Raw genomic sequence first — 22,188 nt, 5'->3', positions numbered from 1 at the left:
GACTTTGAGTTTTAGCCAATTCCGTGCTCAACGTAATTGACTCCTCAGGGGCACCCAACGAGAATATAGTTCAAAGGGCGCGATCCATTCAACCAAAATTTCCGGAAATTTCGGTCCAAAACTCAATGGATCGGTTCGGTCCAACCGGAAAAGTTTCGAAAAAACGGGTCCACCTTTTGAGGTGGACCAATTTTCCCGGTCGGACCGGTTGGAATTTTGGTTGAATGGATCGCGCCCAAAAACACTTAAACATAGCATTCTTAAACGTATTTTAGTATTAAAACGGTAGATATACGCATATTTTTATCCCCTAAAATTTTTAATCTGTTCGGATTTCCCAGCTGAAAGTCTAGTGATTCGAAAATTGTAGGGATCAAAACTTACCTTTTCGAAAATTTCAGCCAGAAAAAAGGCTCCCGAAAATTGTAGGTGACGCTTTTAGGTTAAAAATCGGTTAAAAATGGGCAATTATACCATTTTTCAGATGTTCGAAAATCCTAGTAGAGGAAGACAAGCAAGAAATTTTGGAAAAAATGTTCTGAAAATTCTAGATCTCAAATCGTCTTCCGAACAGAAATTTTCCGAAAATTGTCGTTGGGCACCCCTGATTCCTTACCCATGCCTTACATATCTTTATTCAGTACATGAGACTGTTATGCTGTTTTTGAAGCCTGATGTGACTAAGAAAAATAGAGAATTGTTTTTTTTGAAGGATTTGTATGGAGTCATCAGAGCATAACTGGGCTAATATCTCGGAGACAATTTGTCCCGAAATCCTAGTTTTTGGCTAGTAGGCCTCTTGGATGTTGCTCTTTTCAGAATATCCTGACAAATCCCATAATGTCACAAATTAACACCTTACGCTTACCATATTTGATTTCTTACTATTCCTCCGCATTTTCAGTTAATTAGTTCCATTACCACGACGCCGAAGTGTACGCTCCGTAGCGTCTTGTTTTATTTACTTTACTGTTGCCCCCGTGATGGAAGCTTGGGGATCAATTGGTACCCAACAGGGCTGTTGCAGAGTGCAAAGAAAGTCAGGTCTACAGCCTGCTTTTTGGGCAAGCTGTAGCTAGCATGTACTAGCCCACAAGTCATTTCAACTAGTCCCAAATCCCTTTTTGATTAGCAGGATTGATTACAATTCTTCGCAACTTGAATTTCCCCAAAACACACTACTTGCCAGTCGGGCAAGTTAACAACAAAAATCACTAGCCCGATAGCAAAATCCACTAGCCCCGGGCTATTGGACACTACTTTCTTTGCACGCTGCTGTTGATGACTTAGTAATACATGTATGTTATCTACAGAGACAAAATTGCAACTGGATCATTTGACAAGACCTGTAAGGTATGAGCACCAGTAAAACATAATGATGTGCCAATGAAGTGAGCAAGTGACAGAATGTGAACTTGCTGTTAGTCTGACTAGTGAATTTGAACAGTTAAAAAAAAAAGCATTCATGGACCACCATTTATAATTTAGCTTGAATGAATTTCCTAATTCTATTGTAATTTAACCGCGCGACAGCCATGAAATTGTAGATTATTTGGCTGAAATAAACGTGCCTTAGTTATCAGCGGTGTGTAAGGGGGTGAGAAAGACATTATTTAATGTCCTGTATTTATGTATTTAGTTATGGAGTGCTGAATCAGGAAAGTGTTATCATACCTACAAAGGACACAATGCTGAAATAGTAAGTCTTGTAATAAACTTTTTTTTCCAGTGAGAGTTTCTTTTTCGTTAATGTTTGGTTCTGTACACGTGTTATACATGTGTACATACTTTTTGAAGTTCCGGTGATGATACTGACTCTCAACGTCAGTCAAGTTAATCAGTCCATGTAACAGCCTGCATACTAGGCATGATTATGCACTTTGCTGTTGTCATGAGTTGTTTCCCTTTTAGAGCAGGCTATACAACCAATAATGTAGGAAAAGTGATGTCCAAGACCAAGAATTTGTTAAACCTTCATGGCTATTGTCAAGGGGATGGCTATCTAACACCCATTTTGTCTCGTAATTGATAGTCGGGCTGCATGGCAGTGTCGGCTGTAGGTTGGCCTTTTGTAAATTTCTATCCAAGACATATGTGTGCAAAATTACTCGATACTTGGTTGATACCACATCACGACAGTCAGCTATGAAAGAAAAGGTAATTAGGAAGATCATGTTTTCTTCTGCGTGAGTTTTTTTTTTCCTCAAAAGACGGGCCATAGGAAGTGGTCAAGACTACTCGTAATCCATTCAAAATTTGTTTACCCCTGTAACTTGATAGGTTTTCTTTTTTACCCCCATTGGGATTGGTTCGTGCTTCTATTTGCTTTTCAAACCGAGTGAGAAGTGTTCGTTTGAACTGGCTTCATGTGATAGGGCTGTAACAGATGTGAGTTCTAGTTTTGACACAACAACACAACAACAACAACACTTTATTCACATTTCCATTACAGGGTTTGTCAAACTTATTGAATAATTAGTAACTTAACACGTAGAATATTCAATTACAATTTAAACTAAATATTATTACATAGAAGGAAATGCCTAGCGGCTAGATAACCGTAAGGTTTTCGAGCTAGCAACTAGCAACATGCTTTGCGATGTTGGTTCCTATGGCAGAGTGGCGAAGTTCTTATTTGTGGATAGGTGCGAGTTTGAACCCTGGCAACTAGGTTTTTTTTCCTGTTTTCCTACTTCCATTATTTTGCCATGTCTTTTATTTACTGTATTAACTACAGTCCACTCCTGACAACGCGAACCCTCGCCAACTCGAACCTCGCGTGAACTCGAACCAAAATCGATTTCCCCCGGATTTCCTACATACATTTACTATAATTTAACTCTTGGTAACTCAAACCTTCGATAACTCGGACCTTCCGCTAACTCAAAGTAATTTTTGTTTCCCTTCAGATCATTTCTGTATAAATTTACCTACGATAACTCGAACCATGCTTTAAGCATGACAAGTCGAAAAAAAGTGTGCTGCCGTCCAAAACATTGAAATTGTTTTCACAACCATGTATTCTTTGACTTTACTTTTTTGTCAGTCCAGTTTCAATGCAGTGTCCATCACTGTGTATTTATCCAGTTTTGAAGTGTACCTGGTACTTGCATTCATTCCTTATCCCATTTTCTTATTTCCGGTTATTTGCTTCAAGCTCCCGCTAACTCGAACGTTTTTCGATTTCCCTAGAAGGTTTGAGTTGCCGTGAGTAGACTATCACACAAAAATTGATGTTGAATAGGTCAGGGTGGTGCAAGGAGGAGTGTGAGTATAAAGTCATAAAGGAGACAACATGTCATTCACTTCACTCGATTTCTGGACTGCAGGGTACTGTTAAACTAAGAGCGTATGTTCTGATTTGCTCACTCCAAATCCTTAGAATTGTGGCCAGTGGACAAAATGCTCTGAGTTCACGTGAGTGTTCTTCGAAAAAAGGGGTTTAAAGTTCAGTTTAGGGGGAAATGGGGTGAGTGGTCAATGGATTAAAAAGAAGAAAAGACAGTTGGTTGTGGAATAGAAGACCTCCTTTATACTTTCTTGGCTGGTTTTGCAGGTCTGTTTGGCATTTAACCCACAAAGTACTGTGGTTACCACTGGAAGTATGGATACAACTGCAAAACTATGGGATGTACAAAAAGGGGCAGAGATATCCACATTATCAGTGAGTATAAATGCTGTTATAACTTGAGTATTTGATCTTCTCTGCATCCATTTCTTCCTTCCGCAGTTCAGCTATATGAAATTCAAATATTTATTATTTTATCTTCCTCTTTCTGGGGTATATTATAAAATGACCACCTCCCAGTTGGCTTGCTAGCACAACTGGTTAGTAGCGCTGCACCGGTATCTTAGAAGTCAGGGTTCGATTTTTTTGGCAACTGCATAAGTTGCGTATGTACCTGTGATGATCTTCTCTGCATTAATTATTTCTCCATCCCGCTTTTCAATTATATGAAATTGTGCAATTCATATATTCATTATTTCATTATCCAGTCAGTCAGTCAATAATTCATAAGCCCATTGACCTATATCAAATGGTTGATCATCAATTAATCGATAAAACCTCTTCCTAATTAATATGCAGTGTTTTGTCAGATATAGGGTCACTGCACAGGACTTATGAATATTAATCTGACCCAACAAATAGTGGGTATAATTAATGTTCTTTCAACTATTTACACACGTAGTAATTAAACTTTGTTCTTTCAGAATTTTAATCAGCCAAAAGTTCAGTGACGCAACTATAAAATTGGCTATAGCAGTTTCCAAGTGTTGTACTTTAGACTTGTCAGTTGTGAACGAGAGGCGGGGCGAGAGAAAGACGGCAGAGAGAAAAACTGTCTACATTCAACCCCTTGAGACTTTTTGAAATGCCCTTTCTAGTCGTATATGAATAGTTGCCTGCTTTCCTGCATGCTATACTACATGTGTACACACTTTATCGACCAGTAACGAATGATGTTTGCTCTGTCCACTGGCGAAAGGAGTTTCAAAACCAAAGTTTTTCTCTCTGCCTTCTTTCCCTTGAACTCTCCACCTCGTTTTCTTTGATCTCAGTTTGTATCTTTTACCTCACGAAACACACGTGAAAAACGCAGCATCAAATAACCCGCCCTCATTTCACTTTTTGCCCAAGGAGTTCACAGTTTTCAAACACCAATGTTTTTCTAAATACCCTTCAAGCATGTGAACGAAGAAAGGAAAGTTTAAGTTGTCTTTTTTATTCACAGGGTCACTCAGCAGAGATCATTTCTTGTTCATTTAATACCAATGGGGATCAACTGCTAACAGGGTCATTTGATCATACTGTTAGTGTGTGGGATACAAGAACTGGCAGGTAAGAAACAGGGTAAAGTAACATGAATCATGAACTACCACACGCAACAAATATGCATAAACATATGCTTACAGGAAATGAATTATTGTAATGTAAAAAACCTGGTCAAGACAACGTCTGTATCTGACTATCACATATCCGATCACTGGACTGTTACGTGCTTGTCAAACCTCGACAAGCCTAGTGTAACTAGGAAGACAGTGACATTTAAGAAAACTAAGGGCGTTGACCTGGCAGCCCTGTCTAATGAACTTTCTTCCTCGGACTTACGCAAGAATCCTCCCGACACTCTTGGCTAGCTTGTTGATCGCTACAACACTACTCTTTCGTCTACTTTTGACCGTCATGCTCCACTCGTAACAAGGACTATCCCATCTCGGCCTCTGGTGCCGTAGTTTAATGACGATATAAAGGAGGCTAGGAGACAAAGGCGTAAGGCGGAGAGGAGATAGCGCCGCAGAGGCCTGACGGCCGATTTACGAGCGTTCAAAGATCTCAGAAACAAATCAAACAACCTCATGAATGTTACACGCAGGGTGTTTTACAAAGACATCGTTGACGAGATCAGTGGTGAAAAGAAGAAGCTTTTCTCGGTAACGAAGAGACTGCTTGGCGCGGAGCGAGATACTCAATATCCTCCTTTTAATGACAAAGTTGTACTTGCTAATAAGTTTGGTGATTTTTTCACCCAGAAGAGTGTGGTCATACAAAACAAGCTTGATAACATGGCTACGACAGTGTCGCCTGGTAGTGAGAAGTTTTTAGCGGACTCACCTGTTGTGCAACCTATGGATGGTTTCAGAGTATTGAATGAGTCAGAAGTCCAAAAAAACTCATTGAGGCCACGCCAAAGAAATCCTGCACACTTGACCTAATGCCTACGCCTCTTGTCGGCTGCATTGATATTCTGTTGTCTGTTATCACCAAGATCGTTAATCTTTCTCTACAGACGGGCTCATTTGCTGATCAGTGTAAGTGTGCGCTAGTTTATACTTTGCTGAAGAAGCTTGGACTTTAGATCAGTCAGCAATCTGCAGGACTTCTCTAAGCTCTCCGAAAAGGTTGTATTTAGTCAAACGCTGCACGAGCACATGGTCGTCAGTAAAAATGTATCCTGATCTGCAATCGTCCTATCGTCACATGACGGAACTGAAACGGCGTAGCTCAAAGAAAAAACGACGTCCTCTTGAAAATGAACCCGCAGCATGTGACCCTGATGGTCCTGTTGGATCTAAGCGCAGCATTTGACACAGTTGATCATAATATCTCGTTGGAGCGACTGCTCAGGGATATCGGTATACGTGGGAAAGTGCTCGACTCTTTCAGCTCATATCTGTCGAATCGGAGCCAGCAAGTGTCCATCGATGGGTCACTTTCTAGACAGTTCTTACTTGCCTGTGGCGTACCTCAGGGTTCTTGTCTGGGACCCTTGCTGTTCGTCATTTACACTTCCTCGCTTTTTAAGGTTATCGAGCGTCACCTCCCGCAAGTTCATTGTTTCGTTGACGACACGCAGCTGTACCTCAGTTTCAGAGTAGATGACGATAACGCAAAAGAGGTGGCGTTGCGTGCTATGGAGGAGTGCATACATGACTGACGGAAATGGCTGATTGATGGAAGGTTGTAACCTGAGATCAGGCCCAATTTTAGCGGTTCTCATTCATTCTCTCTAACGGTTACCGCTAAATCTGTTTTCGTTTCGCCTTGCGCGCCGGAATGTTATTACAAAGCGAAACGAAACCTGAACCTGATCTCAGCTTAGTAAGGTTGCTACTAAATGACGATAAATCTGAATTTCTCGTCATCAGGACTAGACAGCAGCCAAATAAACTTGGCGGTGTTGGCCCCTTGAGTGTGCAAGTTGGTGATCATAATATTGATCCTTCGTTAAATGCTAGAAACTTGGGAGCCATTATTGACAATTCACTAAGTATGAACAGTCATATTAAGCAAATATGTAAAGCCTGTTTCTATCATATTCATAACATCCGTCGAATTTCAAACTTTTTGTCAAAGGAATGCCTTCAGACATTAGTTCATGTTTTTGTGACCTGAAGACTAGATTACTGTAACAGTTTACTTTCTGGGCTGCCCAAATATCAGATTTGTAAACTACAACGTGTCCAGAATACCGCGAAAAGACTATTTCGAACGCTAGAAAGTACGACCTTATTTCTTCAGTTTTCTATAATCTTCATTGGTTGCCAGTGTTTTATCGTACCTATTTTAAAATTTTAATTATTATTTTTAAGGCTATTCATGGCATGTTACCTAGCTATATCAGCGATTTTGTTAGCATTAGGACCTGTTCTTCGTATTTATTAAGATCGCATCACTCTATTGTTTTTGAACATCCTAATGAGCGTATGTTGGCAACTTTAGGCGCTAGATCGTTTTCCGCTGCCGCCCCTACATTGTGGAACAGCCTTCCCGCTCATATCCGTGATATCGGATCACTGTACGCTCTTAAGAGACAAGTCAAAAGATATCTTTTTACATTAGCTTTTACGTAGTTTTAAGTAGTTCTTTTTAGCTTTTACTCATTTTATCTTATTTATGTATTTTTTGAGCATTTTTACTTTGTATCGGTTTTATCCATCATTTATATGTTAAAAGACGGTATAGTAAATTTATAAATTATGAAATTATTGTTATTAATAATTAATTGTATTAGTGATTACAGTCTTATTATTCTGTGTACTGCACTCGATCTTTTTTGTAATGCAACGTGCATAATGGTTGTTATGAACATGATGTTCTGGGAGTGGCTGGTGACAAAGTGGTTGAGAGGATATATTATTCATTGTCCTTAGTTTCCTTTGATCTGTGAAAACAAAATTATAGTTAACATGTGTAATATTGTGTATAAGTTAATGAAGACTGTCTATTCCCATCGCAGTATGTGATCTTTTCAGTCCATCTTCAGCTTTTTTTTGTCTCAAGTTAGCATCGTTCAGCCACCCTTGCATGTAACCGACTTGGTCACATATCACTTGAACTTAACAACAGGCAGACAATTTGCTCATTTCTTGTCTCACTTATTTTCAAAAAGCAAAAGTTTAAGAAATATGGTTTCAATAGTCAAGGTTTAATAATTTTTCGCGGCCCCCTTTTTTTCTGCAAAGTTGTTGTTTGTATTACAGTCAAATCTCAACACTACTTGCTGCTGAGTTCCTCGAGGAATAAATTCACGCTTTTGTACCAAAACTCGGTAACAGATGTTTCTATTGGTTTCCGTCCGCCATGTTGGTGCCCATCCAGGTGGGTACCAGCATGGGGTCTTCATACAACTCTCTATAAATTTTGGTAAAAAATTTCTTCGGATATCTCGTATACGGAATATTCTTCTGGCCTGAGTCTTGGCGAGGGTCTTTGTATATTTACCTCCTGTCATTTCCCAGATTCCGGACTTTATCTATTGAACGGTTTTGATTTTTATTTTGATCTATTTTGAATGGCGTGACACTGAAAACTAGCAATTCAGATAGAATTTGCACAACGCAGTTGTTGTAGACATTCCGTGACAATTGTCGTTTATCATGGTGTTTAGTGATAAGTTGGGCAAGTGAAGCAATTTTCTGACGATATGCTGATTTTTAACGCCCAGGTTACTTTGTCATTCAGATTTTTTGTTTTAGGGAGTTAAAACATAACTAGTCTATTTTATATTTTTTGGTGCTTTTAAAGTTTTAAAATACGATTTATGATAAGGAGGGCAAGCATCACAATGATAAATGACTGAAGGATACGTAAAAGTCCATAAGAGTATTGAATGCTGATGATTGATGATTTTTTTTCAGGCGAGTGCACACTCTTATTGGTCACAGAGGAGAAATCTCCAATGCTCAATTTAACTTTGATAGTTCATTCATTGTCACCGGATCAATGGTAGGTTGTGGTTGCTAATGTCTGTTTCTATAACTATACCCTCACTACATGTATAAATGATGGGAAGAGAAAGTGTGATAGGATGGCTAGGGAATTTAATCACATTTCAAGAAATAAATACAAATACAAATGACTTTATTGATTCTCTAACAAAGAGGTCTTCATAATCAGTTTACAAACTATTGAAATTACAATGAGGGATAAAAATTTAATATTTATCCATTTGTACAGCGCAAATTCAACAATTAGGTTTTCAACTGCGCCTAACAAGGAAATTATATATATAGAAAGAAAATTAATACTAGTAAATACAGTGCTAAAATACAATTAACTATGTAATAGGATAAAAACCAGTATTTAAACTAACCATGTAATGCTAGTAAAATATAAAATAAAATGTAAAAATAACAACTTCCTATTTATAAGCTTGGTTGAAAAGAACTGTTTTCAATTTTTGTTTAAATGAAGTAAAATTGCTGGTAATTCTTATGTCATAGTCTAAATCATTCCATAGCTTCGGAGCGGCAACCACAAAGGCTCTGTCGCCACCTCTTGTTTTGACACTTGGTTGTGACAAGAGAAACTTATTGTTAGATCTAAGGTGGTACATAGTACTTGTCTTGAAGGTTATCAGATCTGAGAGGCATTTCGGCGTCATATTATAGATAGCCTTGAAGTTAATAATAAGGATCTTGAATATAACTCTAAACCTAACCAGAAATCAGAGTGTAATTCAAACAACAGCAGCGTTATGTGGCAGAACTTTGAAGCACGGTATACCACTCTTGCGGCCGCGTTCTGAACACGCTGAGGTTTTTCTATCGAGTTTCTGGTAATTCCATATAGCAGACTGTTGCAATAGTCAGTCTGCTGGTGACCCGGGGGGGGGCACTTGGGTATTTTTGGGGTGGGTATGTGCCGCCCGGGACTCCAAATTGGCACCCCGTTCTAAAAAAAATTTCTCCTAAAATTGATACCCCTTTCTAGAAATGGGCCAATTTTTTATACCCCGTTCTAGAATTCGCCCTAAAACTGATACCCCGTTCTAGAAATGGGCCAATTTTTTATACTCCGTTCTAGGGTGCAACAAGAGTACAATAGTCTGCTTGTTAACGCACTGAACCGTATTTTTAAAAGCAATCTGTCCTTGAATAATTTCAAATGGCTGCTTACGAAACTGGTGCTTTCGTGCGTTCGAAATATTATACCCCGTTCTAGAAAATGCCTATGAAATGGATACCCCGTTCTAAATCAGGAGCTTCAAAATCACGACCCCGTTGGGCGGCACATACCCGTATAGGTAATGTATGGGAGTACCCCCCCCCCCCCCCCCCCGGGGCTGGTGACAACGAGAGTAAGCTCTTTTACAAGTTCTGGTAACGTGTCAGCACATACTAAAAGTGTTATCAAACCTAAGTTTCTAATGGCTTCGTCGTTGAGAATGATCACTGATTCACCCACAGTCAGGCTGTAGATCTCTACACAAAGGAGTTCTGTACAAGGGCGGTACGGCATTAAGGAACTTGTAGCTTGACACTGTTATGTGTAACTCTGTTGTGAATGTCAGATCTCTTGACAACTAATAGCCGTAGATATGTCGGAACTAGGCCATAGAAGAAGTGAAACGAAAAAACTATACAGAAAGATTTGGAATTTTACAGGCATACTTTGATTCTAACTTTTTTCGAAAACCTTTAACAATATTAAAGATGTGCACGGGAAAGGCTTATGGAGAGCATGTTAAGCTCCAAGCGTACGGATGCATCAAAATCAAAAGTCAGGGTTTGTTGATCTCAGCATGCTTTTTTTAATGCTGATACAGTCAAACCCTGTTAATACGGACATTGAGGGGTCCGTAGAAAGTGTCTGTATTAATGAGGTGTCCGTATTAAGCGGGTTGAATTTAGAGAAAATGTAAGGGGTTTTCTTTCCCCAGGGACAAAACAAACTGTCCGTAAACGGGGTTCGACTGTAGTAAATATTATGATTTATAATGTTAGAATGTGTGCGCAGGTAAGGTCGTGGGGCTCTTTACTAGATTTATCTTCTATCTTGTTAATAGAAATCTATCAATTTGTAAACGAAATAACATCTTTACAAACTACTTTTTCTTACATGTTTTCCTTGTCCACTTTAATTGTAGGACAAGACGTGTAAAATTTGGGACTCCAGGACAGGACAGTGCATCGGTACATTAAGGTATCACGTGTGCAGATATTTAACAATTAATGAATGAGGCTGAGTATCTTATGAAGAATTATGGAGATCGAGGAGGGTGTTATCCGTCGAGGCCGTAGGCCGAGGGGGATAACGCCCTCCGAGATCTCCACAATTCTTCATATGATACTCAGCCTCATTCATTACTTGTTAATTATTATTCATTCAAAATATTTTAGCCAATCAGAATCTGGGAAATATTTTGAATGAATAATAAAGTGTCTTAATGAATTCTGTGAACAATTCTTAGAAGGTTCAAAGAGTTCTTGTAGGTAACAACTCAAAATTTTTACACAATACATATAATGCGCTTGTGCAATGAACACAAGCAAAATAACATAAGGCACCCATGCTAAAAAGGTTAGAGAAAGAGTAAGAAGGAACGAAAATATCAAAATGTTTTGGCTAATTCTTCATAACCAACCGGCGCTGACCAAATCTGGAAGATGCGAGCAATATACCATCGATTCGAGGGTATATTTCATTTGAAACGAGGTTTATCGATGGTATAGTTCATTGGAGACGAGGCTGCATGAGCAAACTTCTTTTCCAGGCGCGGCGGAAAGTTGATTGTATTAAAGCGGTAATTGTGTTCGCCGCTAGTTGTCTGATTGCTCATTTTCTTCCAACGATGCTTTGGCTCTCTTCCGCTATTTGTGCGTTTACGTTCACAAATGTGTTAGCCTATCATTTTTAACATTAAATGTGACCAACATTTTGTGGAGCGAGTTCTACGGTCACGATTGCCACCAAACTTGCAGATATGAAACTAGGGAGCTCTGGGGCTATTTTGCTGAATCTGGAGGGAAATCTGTCGTGGGATTTCGGAGTTATTTACATTTTTGCAAAAACGAGGTTTTCAATGGAGGCCGAAATCTAAAACTCTTTTGTACCGACAAGAAAATCAATAACATTTTCTTAAATTTCAATCATTCTTTATTAAAGGTGCCAAAAATCGTAGAAATTGGTTAAATCTTTCCCGCCGAAAAACGCTATTCAAAAACATGACCAACACGCATGTAAATAGGTTCGGCCCATCTTAAGAGTATCTTGTTCTGTCTGGTCTTGGTCTTTATGGCAGCCCTTTGAAGTCGCCTTTCGGCGAGTGTTGTTCATATTATTGCCTAATGATGACTGTAGTTATTCTCAAAGTTTCGTCGGCCATCGAGAAAAAACCGAAAAGTTATGACAAAAAGTTATTCCAGGACAGGACAGTACATCGGTGCATTAAGGTATCACGTGTGCAGATATAGTGTCTTAATGAATTCTGTTAACAATTCTTAGAAGGTTCAAAGAGGTCTTGTAGGTAACAACTCAAAATTTTGACACAATACATATAATGCCATTGAGTAAAAACCGAAAACGTTGTGACAAAAAGTTCTTCATAGTTCAATGTGCCTGGTGACTGCAACGTTTAGCAGAAATAAATTACAAGTGAATAAATTTATCTCCACTAATTGTTCGCAGTTGGTGCGCAGGTACAGGTAAAGAATTTTCCAAAAATAATTGTGAAAAAAATGTACATCGAAATCTTTGAAACTGAAAAAATGTTGATATTAATTTCTTAGTGGCTCCTGAATGAACATCGTTACTTAATATTTTTATAGCTGAAGTAGCTATGTTCACAATACGTACCTAGGTGTAATTCAGGATTTCCGTTTTTTGCAGAGGTCATGATGATGAAGTGTTAGATGTATGTTTTGATTTTACTGGTCAATATGTTGCTACAGCGTCAGCAGATGGTAAGAAGTAGAAGCACTACCTGCCTAGCTCACTCTAGGGCCGCTGCGTTTGTTATACCGTATTCCGGAATAAGAACAAGAAGAATAAACTCTAGAAATCACTTGCTAAGGCATTCATTGCATCGTAACGTCTGCAAATTGTTGAAATACAGTATGAAGAAAGCTGAAGCATCCCAGTGGTCGTAAAATTTCGGGAAAAGAGATTTGATAGAAAATTTAACTCTTTTTATCCCGAATATGCTCAATGTAATGCACTGTAAGATAAGCTCCACCCCCGACTTTGAAATGTGCCTTGCGAAAACAAATAAGAAAGAAAGAAATATTCTTTGCAGAGGTAACAAGGATTCTTGCCATTAATATAACCTGAACGCTGAATTCGAGTGTAACAATGGCGTTCTTACCAATTTGTCAAAACGCTTGTGTCTTTGTAATCTTTTTACCTCCATATAGAAAATTGTATAAAAAATTAAAAAAACTTAGTAGTTAATGTTTTGGGCTCTTCCGCGTCATCTTGGGCTTGTGTGATTAGACTGCAGTGTGTGCATAGTTCAGTCTTTAAACATGAGTGAGTTTGTGGTTCAGTTATTTTGTAAGCCCTGTACTTACTGTGGTAATGGGCGTGTACTTCCAGAGTGACCAGATATATAATAACAAATTAATACTCAAATACTGAGCTTTGCTGATCGTACACACATGCTTTTATTATTACTACAAGGACGTTTACAGTTTAATATAGAGGATCAGAATTGTACATACGGGTAAATGTTACTAAAAACATTTTAAAAGCCCGTCGAGATGAGTAACTACTCGATAATATTTACTCTTTGAGGTAAGTTGGTTATAAACCTTGAAAAAACATGACTAAAATAAAATAAATATGTGGTCTTTACTTGTTTCTCAAGGTACAGGCAGAGTGTATAATGCACTTACACATCACTGTGTTTCAAAATTGGAAGGTCACGAAGGAGAAATTTCTAAGGTAAGCTGTAATAATAACGTCAGTTTCGTTAACATTTTGTTTTTTTATTGTTTGGAAGTTTTTCTTTTTAGAAGTAAATAGGAAAGCAACAGTTGAGTTCTATAGCGTGTCTCAGACCAGCGTTCAGTTAGTGGGCATGGAGGGCCGCTGTTCATTTGGCGGCGCCACTCTCCACTATCAGAACGCTCGCCAGTGATTTGTTTTTATCAGCTAGCTGTCAGCCGTGATTTTATCTAGCATGTAATGCCTGTGGTGTTCTAATGACAGTAAGTGATCTTGAAACCCACTTCTCAAACTCATTAATAATTCATTAAGAAAATACAAAGGAAATTAATGTTTAATGAGTGTTTGGAAATCGGATGAAACACTGCTTAGTATTTGCATCCTTAATTTCTCCTTCAAAAATGATTTTGTTCGAGAAGAAATATCAAACATTCGACACAGTGTTTCATCACCAGATGAAACACCTCGAAGTTCGTCAAAAATACTCCGCTGCGCGTCGTATTTTCAACTCTCTTCTCGGTGTTTCATCTGGTGATGAAACACTGCATCTCATGTTTGATACATTACTTGAACTTTTCATCCTTTTCTTAGATAACATTTAGTCCTCAGGGTACCAGATGCCTTACAGCCAGTAGTGACAAGACAGCAAGACTTTGGGACCCATTTTCTGGAAAGTGTGTTCAGGTATAAAGAAGAGGCAAATGTTTGTTTCGGACTGCAAACTGTGTAAATTACGAAATTTCATTGGCTCGTTAAATGTATATCCTTTATCCAATCTTGTTTCACGGTCATTTTCTTGGGTTGCTCTTTAAAAACTTTGTATAAGTTTAGAACTTGTACAGTGCATTGTATAGATATGAAGATGAAAGTGCAAGTCGTGACGCACGAATAACTGAGCCGTCACTGTATTGATGGTAGTCTATACTTCATAACTAAGTTTTGATTTCGTCAAACACGTTTGAAAAATGCACTTGCCTTGATGCATCTTCTTTTCATCTGATAGGTACTTGAAGGTCACACAGATGAAATCTTTAGCTGTGCATTTAATTATGAAGGAAATATAGTAATCACAGGTAACAGTTATCCTGTTTTTCTGCATCATTGCATGTGTTTTCTTATTCACTCCACTCGGACTATAACTCGCGGAACCCTGTTCATAACCTGCATAACCCCAACAGTTATTGATTATTGAGGGTGCTCAGTAGGTGCCGGGCTTTAGGAGTGAAAGGGAAGTGCAAAACAGCTCAGGCTACTAAGCGCGCTCCAGACCAAAGCAAATATCCATCGAATTACGTCTGTCTGTCGTAAGAAATCCAAGCCAACAAAGCGTGGATAAAAAACTTAACGCTATTGCTGTTTTTCAAAGTGGCTGGTGTGTTTGTTGTGTTTTGCCCTCTAATTATCACACAAATCGAGTCGATTGTGTGAGAATTAACATCATTTCAGCGCGAGCTTCGTATTTTCGCATTTAAATATATATAGTCCAGCGACGCTGAGCTTCGAAAATTTTACCGTGTGCAGATCTGTTGTGTTTCACACATAAGTTGATCTCATTTAATTTTCTAAAGGCCTTTCTATCTTCATGCCTTTTAGTGATTCATCGCAGTCTGTTCTTTTATACTCGCTCTAAGAACTTATCTGCTGTTTTCTGGAAAAATGAAAGTTTAACTCTGATCATATTTTCGGATACTGATCATAGTACAGTGTAGGTGACTGAATAGTGAGTCAGGTGAAGTTTTTTTCTCATGTGTTATCGCGTTCTATTTTCTAATAGGTAGCAAAGATAACACCTGTCGACTGTGGAGATAAAACTGATTGTGTGTAGAAACAAACCAGGCAAAGCAAAGTGGAACGCTTAAGATACGCGGAACGATGGCAACAACTGCGTTATTACCGTGAAGCGTGTTTGTGGACATTGTCCTAGTCTGTCTGCTATCAGATTTATTATATCAATTAGTGATTTGTCATCTGTTGTTAATAAAGTGCCTTATAGTTTTGCCTCTGCGTTATTCGTACAGAAAACTCATTTTCAAGATCGATTATTGCGGAGATGTCAATAACCTATTGTGATCTGTTCAGCCTGCATAGCAGGTGTTATAATTGACAGGCCACTACTCAGGGCTGTACTGATGAGCGCGTTATTAGCTTGAAATTGACTCGGTTAGACGTCATCAGATTCATTTACACATTCTTGCATAGGTAATGACAGTAATTTTTATTCAAGGACGTTTTACCAAACTTTTACAAAAGTTCTGTCAAGAGAGATTTTTTTTTGTGAACCAAATTATCCCACCATGCAAACTAAAATTATTGGGAAAATTACTACCCGTGTATAAATTTACACCTCTAAAAGATGACTTCCGCGAAAAATTTCACGTTTGACTCGCGTCGCTTAAAAACGTCTTTGCTGAAGCTCCCTAATGTCGTTTTGGCAATCGTCCTGCTGGAATTGACCTTTATTTCACAGTGCGACGCACCTTATTTTGGTCACCGAACAAACTCTTTAGGTTGGTACTCACAGGACGACGCACAATTGTTCCACCTTTAGATCGCCTGTCGTTCTCGTTTCATTCCTGTCCTTCTCGTCACTCCTTTGACCTGTATCGCCCCTGTTACCTCCTTGCTAAACCCTGTCGCCCCTTTTCCTTTCTGTTCTTCCTCTCACTCCTTTCGTCTCTATCGCCCCTCTTACCCCCACCCCCCCTGCTATACCCTGTCAGCCGTTTCATTCCCGTGCTAAACCCTGTCAACCCTTTTCCTTTCTGTTCTTCCTCTCACTCCTTTCGTCTCTATCGCCCCTCTTACCCCCACCCCCCCCCCCCCTGCTATACCCTGTCAGCCGTTTCATTCCCGTGCTAAACCCTGTCAACCCTTTTCCTTTCTGTTCTTCCTCTCACTCCTTTCGTCTCTATCGCCCCTCCTACCCCCACCCCACCTGCTATACCCTGTCAGCCGTTTCATTCCCGTGCTAAACCCTGTCGACCCTTTTCCTTTCTGTTCTTCCTGTCACTCCTTTCACCTCTATCGCCCCTGTTACCCCTTTTATTCCAAGACGTTTTGTTATTATTAGTAGGTTGGGGGCTACGAGACAAGAAATACATTTGGTATGAAGGTTTTTGGTTTCTGGATTTAAAATTGAAAGTGAACTTACCATAGCCTGAGAACAGGCTCACTTGCGCTAGTTCGGGGGAGCCGCCCCTGACTTTTCTACCCCTGCTGGCAGTCCACCGCCGCCAAAATGTTCCCCAAACTCGCACTAGTAAGTGAGCAGTTCTCAGGCTAAATTTACCACAAAGAAACAAATTGAAACGTAGTCGACGTTTTGACAACCCTTTGCTGTAGGTGATGAACGCTATCTTAAAAAAAGACAACGAAGGGTTGTTGAAACGTGGAGAAAGTTTTCATAAATTTCTTTGGAGTAAATTTATTTTCGATCAACACGTTGTTTTAATTTAAAAAATCACGTGGATTGTTACTTCACAACCATACTCGTTTATTCTCGCGGAGCGAGTCATAATTTTGTCGGGCGCAGCGCGCGCGGTTCACTCGAGGACCGCAAGCGGAGTGCAATTGGCTCTATTTTCGTTGAGATTGACCAATTGGCGTGGGTGGGTGGGTCGTGCGTGATGATAGGTGATGCTTTGTGGATAGTGGCTCTTCAAGAAGACTCTTGCTTCTATGTCGTTGGACGAAAAACCTTCCAGCATGTTTTTAAATTGAATTAAGCATTTAGTTTAGGGAAGACTATTCCTTAAAACAAATTATGACCAATCATCACCATTTAAACACTTCACTTCTATTTTATTGAGAGCAAACGGTAGTCTGTGTAAAGACGTTTTAACTTGAACTGATCACACAGGGGCACCCAACGACTCTTATCTGTAAACTATTTGTTCGGAGAATTAAGCAAATAATATCATAGGCGACGAATTAGTCCTTAATTTTGGCGCGAAATTTCAGCGTTAATTTGTAATTTCACATGTGAAATTACAAAATTGCCATGGCAACCCTTCCGTACGTCTCAGTGTCAAGATGGCGACGAAGTTTTAAAACGCCGTGAATGAAGATGTCAGGGCACAAAAAGACCCTTTAGAAAACCGGAACACACAAGAGAACATCAAGAAGGATTCTAACAGGTATTTTGCCGAAAAAGTCTGAACTTTATAAGCCAAAGGTACATGTCAAAAATCCAAGATTGCTAACGTACTCACCCATGATATTAAAGGCAGGAGAAATTATTACGATTTGGACAAAACGCGCGTGAAATTATTCCCTGATTTCACTCGTCACCATTTGATTACACATACTAATATTGCCTAGAACTTTCTATTACCCGAGGACGGCTAAAAATTTCTAGATTATCATGACCATTCCATTCATGTACAATTTTCGCAGCTTATCTGATGAATTCACTATGATTTTCTAAGTTAAATTTTTCACATTTCACTTCCCAAAGCAGGCTATTTTTCGTAGACAAAAAGGAAACCTAAAATTTTTGGATTCCAAAATGTGGTGGACAGAGGAACCAGAAAAAAAATTCATTTTCGTAATACGTTAAGGTGGCTCGACCCAGTATTTTTGTAGGTACACCCTCCATCTTTGAATCTCTTAGACTTAAACAAATTGAACATTACTGTAAGAAAATTATAGCATGTGTATTACACATAGATTCAACTTTATTATGATATTATTTTTGAGGCGATCGGAATAAATATCACGTGACAATGACGTGACAATAGTTTAGCTATAAGTAGAATTAATTACTGCCCTTAACATCATTTTCTTAGGAAATGCTTCATGTTACGTATACTTTGGGTGCTTGTCTTCTGGTGTGCAAAGTTTCACAAAAATCTATAACAGAAATTTCTAGATATCTTTGAATTTCTACAAAAAGGTATAAATTATGCATGAACTGATGGCTGGACTTAATGTAGACAAATTTGCTACTTTTTGGACGCTTCCGACAAGGTTTTATTACTCATTCGTTTTGCAAATGACCTTTATACACTCTACAACCGGCTATACGCGATTTGAAAAAAAACATGAAAACATGTTAATCAGTAAAACGCAATGCTGAGCCTTTTTTGTACTTTCTAAGGCTACTTTTACGAAAACGGCGATTAAACCAAAATTCGTTGATAGATTTTCTGTTAAAAATTTCAGTGTTGCAGTTGATCAGTGTACTATAAAATTCCCGAATTTCGTGTCCATTGAAAACTTTTTAAGTTGTCTAACGTGGGCGCAAAATCGAGGAAATATTGAAGCAATGTCATAGATCTGGCTAAGTTGGGATTTCCTTTTGTCGCGAGACTCTTTTGGACGGTATGGCGCAAACACGTGCATATCACGGCTCCGTTGCAACGGTCTTATTTCTACTCTTACAATTGTTTCGCTGTTTTCTACTTGGTCCTGGCCTTCTTGGAAGAGAATATAATGATCTTTATGTATTATCGGATTCAGAAACCGAGCAAACCAGACCAGTGTGTATGTTTCTGATGTCATCCATTGGTGCAAATTGCCGCCATCGCCCAAATTCCCCCTTCCCCTTCCCTTTTAACGCCTGCCACGCAGGCTATTCGTTACCTTACTCACGTCTATTTATTCCTAGAGGAGACGATGATTTCCGTTTGGGTATTAAGTGAGCCTCCTAGCCTCTCTCACTCAGGGGCACCGGCACCCAACGAGAATATAGTTCAAAACCACTTAAACATAGCATTGTTGAACGTATTTAGTATTTAAACGGTAGGTATAGGCATATTTTTATCCCCTAAAAATATTTCATCTGTTCGGAATCCCTAGCTGAAAGTCTAGTGATCAGAAAATTGTAAGACCTTATAGGGATCTAAACTTGCCTTTTCGAAAATTTCAGCCAGAAAAAAGGCTCCCGAAAATTCTAGGTCACCTTTTTAGGGTACAAATCCGTTAAAAATGGGCAATTATATTATTTTTAGATGTTCGAAAATCCTAGGAGAGGCAGGCAAGCAAGGAATTTTATAATAAATGTTCCGAAAATTCTAGATCTCCAATCGCCTTCCGAACAGGTATTTTCCGAAAATTGACGTTAGGTGCCCCTGCTCTCTCTCTGCGTCACTGTTGCAAGAGGAAATTGAGACGAACGTCGTTGATTAAATGTCCAAGTTGATTGAAATGAGTTGAGTGGGGTGGCTGAGTAAAGATTGATCGGCGGTGGACTCGGCGGTGTTCTCCAAATCATTAAGTTGACAAAAGGGCGCGATCCCAGGGGGCCCCACTCACATATTTTAATGAGGGGGGGGGGGGGGGTCCGAAGGATTTTTTTAGGTCTGACATTTTGGCCAAAAGGGATTTTTTTGGGTCTATGAAAGACGCCGGCATTTCTTTGGGTCGCGAAAACAACACAGGGATTTTTTCGGGTATTGTTTTTTACGTCAACTCAAATCAAAAATAACATAAGCGCAATTTATAGTTTTGTTTTTGACCAAAACCAAAGTTGAAGTTGGCATGTTTTAGCTTTCCAGAAGATAAATAATAAAATTTGCTGATGCAAAAACACTGAGGGATTTTTTTGGGTATGCTAAAAAAAGTAGGGATTTTTTTGGGTAGAAAAATTCTGAAGTTGGGATTTTTTGGGGTATAAAATATGAACCTCTGTCGGACCCTCCCGTCATTAAAATATGTGAGTGGGGCCCCTGGGGGCGCGATCCATTCAACCAAAATTCCGACGTGTCTGACCGGGAAAAGTGGTCCACCCCATGAGGTGGACCAGTTTTTCGAAACTTTTCCGCTTGGACTGAACCGATTCATTGAGTTTTGGACCGAAACTTTCGGAAATTTTGGTCCAAAACTCAATGGATCGGTTCGGTCCAACCGGGAAAGTTTCGAAAAAACAGGTCCACCTTTTGAGGTGGTCCTCTTTTCCCGGTCGAACCGGTCTGAATTTTGGTTGAATGGATCGCGCCCTTAGGGGACTGTTCGTCATTTATGCCTAAGGGGGGGTCGGTGATTTTCAAGCAATTCAGGCATATGAAAAATTTACCCCTCCCCGGAAGTGGGTATTTTAAAAAATTACCCCCCGTTTATGTGACAGGCCCAAAATGTAACCCCCCCCTACCCCCACCCCCCTCCCCTCAGGACACGACGTGCCTCCGATTGCGAAATTGCGTACAACACGTTTTCTGGCCGGTTGCCGATAAACCAAAATCCATTGCAAGGTCATTTGTTGTTGGTCTGTTGTTGCTGCTGCCGTAAAAATGGCGGCTGCAAGTTTGTCGTAGTCTATCTCCATATCCGCAAAAATAACTCCTATATGGCGTTGGCAAGCTGGACCAATCTCTAGTTTTGCTGTTTGAGGATTTCTATATACGCACTGACAATACTGTATTACAACTACAACTGGCCCCTGCAAATGACACGTGGGTGGGTTTTGCTATTATTAAATATCAGACTGCATGTAAAGGGATTTAATAAGTTAATATATATTGGAACCTTTAAATAACGCTACTCCATGTCACGTTTTCTTGGCTTTTCAAACTATAAAGACCAGGCGCTTTGTATTAAAATAGAATTCTCGATACAGAGTTCAACTTTTTAAATATGTCTGCAAAACGGCTACACAAGTGTTGAAACAACAGTTTCTAAAAGCTTACCCCCCCCCCCCCTTATTTGCATTTAAAACAAAAACACCTCCCCTTTTTCATTGATTTTGAAAATTTTACCCCCCCCCCCCCCCCCCACTCTAAACACCGGCCCCCCTTTAGGCATAAACAAGACCCCTAAAGTCGTTTCCGTGGGATGCGTTGGTCTATGGAAGCATAATGGCGTTCTATCTAGGTTGATGGAACAAAACAAAACAAAACATCCGCTTGCTTTATCCAGGGATGAACCCAGGGTTACAAAGTTCGATGAAGTTCCAATGTTTTAATCCAAGATGAAAGTTTAATATTCCAAGATGCTCTTGATACGGTTAAAAATTAATTGCAATGTGTTTCCAAGGTCTCAAAGTTAACATAGTTCCAATGGTTATCCCTGATTCCAAGGTATAATAAGTTTACTCATATCCTGATCCGTGTCCCATCCAGAAGTCCAATCCATGCCGAAAGCGAGTCGTCGATCGACGAGGACAATATTTTCGCGATTTCAACGCCAATCGTCAAGGGTGCGAGTTGAAATTTACGCGATTTAACCTCCCATCGTCAAGGTGTTTTAGATAAGAAAAGAAAAAAACTGAACTCTAGCTGTACTCGGCAAAAACTGGCGAACTCCGAATAGAAAAATCTATCGGAAATCACGGCCCGCAACCAGACGCTACTAAAACCTTATGAAAAAGCTAGACCTAAACAAAAAAGAATCATGAAGGAAAGAAATAATTTGGCTTAGGTCGCCTTTCGTGACTTGCCAGTATCCCGACGGATTTCGTTGGTTAACAAGCCATCCTAAACCACGAGTGGGAAAACTCAAGCGCGACAAATTAGAAACGTTCTGATTTCAACATTCTTCAGAGGAAGCAAATCGATTAAAAATCGATACAAATTTTGTACAAT

The 22,188-nt window shown here is 39.4% G+C and overlaps 1 protein-coding gene across 2 annotated transcripts in view; it reads left to right on the top strand.

The window, feature by feature from the left end:
* Window positions 1-15,673, top strand: part of LOC140950527 (uncharacterized) — a 45,384-nt gene extending 29,711 nt beyond the window's left edge. For both annotated transcript variants that reach the window (XM_073399770.1, XM_073399768.1), the window contains 11 exons: window positions 1,314-1,353; window positions 1,640-1,699; window positions 3,557-3,664; window positions 4,734-4,840; window positions 8,641-8,728; window positions 10,872-10,927; window positions 12,614-12,687; window positions 13,590-13,666; window positions 14,261-14,353; window positions 14,673-14,742; window positions 15,444-15,673. In XM_073399770.1, coding sequence (XP_073255871.1) covers window positions 1,314-1,353; window positions 1,640-1,699; window positions 3,557-3,664; window positions 4,734-4,840; window positions 8,641-8,728; window positions 10,872-10,927; window positions 12,614-12,687; window positions 13,590-13,666; window positions 14,261-14,353; window positions 14,673-14,742; window positions 15,444-15,478 — 808 coding nt within the window. In that variant the 3' untranslated portion in view covers window positions 15,479-15,673. The remainder of the gene's footprint in view (window positions 1-1,313; window positions 1,354-1,639; window positions 1,700-3,556; window positions 3,665-4,733; window positions 4,841-8,640; window positions 8,729-10,871; window positions 10,928-12,613; window positions 12,688-13,589; window positions 13,667-14,260; window positions 14,354-14,672; window positions 14,743-15,443) is intronic.
* The last annotated feature ends 6,515 nt before the right edge of the window (window positions 15,674-22,188 follow it).

Source organism: Porites lutea, chromosome 10, assembly GCF_958299795.1.
Source record: "Porites lutea chromosome 10, jaPorLute2.1, whole genome shotgun sequence".
In the NCBI taxonomy this organism is placed as follows: Eukaryota; Metazoa; Cnidaria; class Anthozoa; order Scleractinia; family Poritidae; genus Porites; species Porites lutea.
This window is presented reverse-complemented; position numbering and strand designations above follow the sequence as displayed.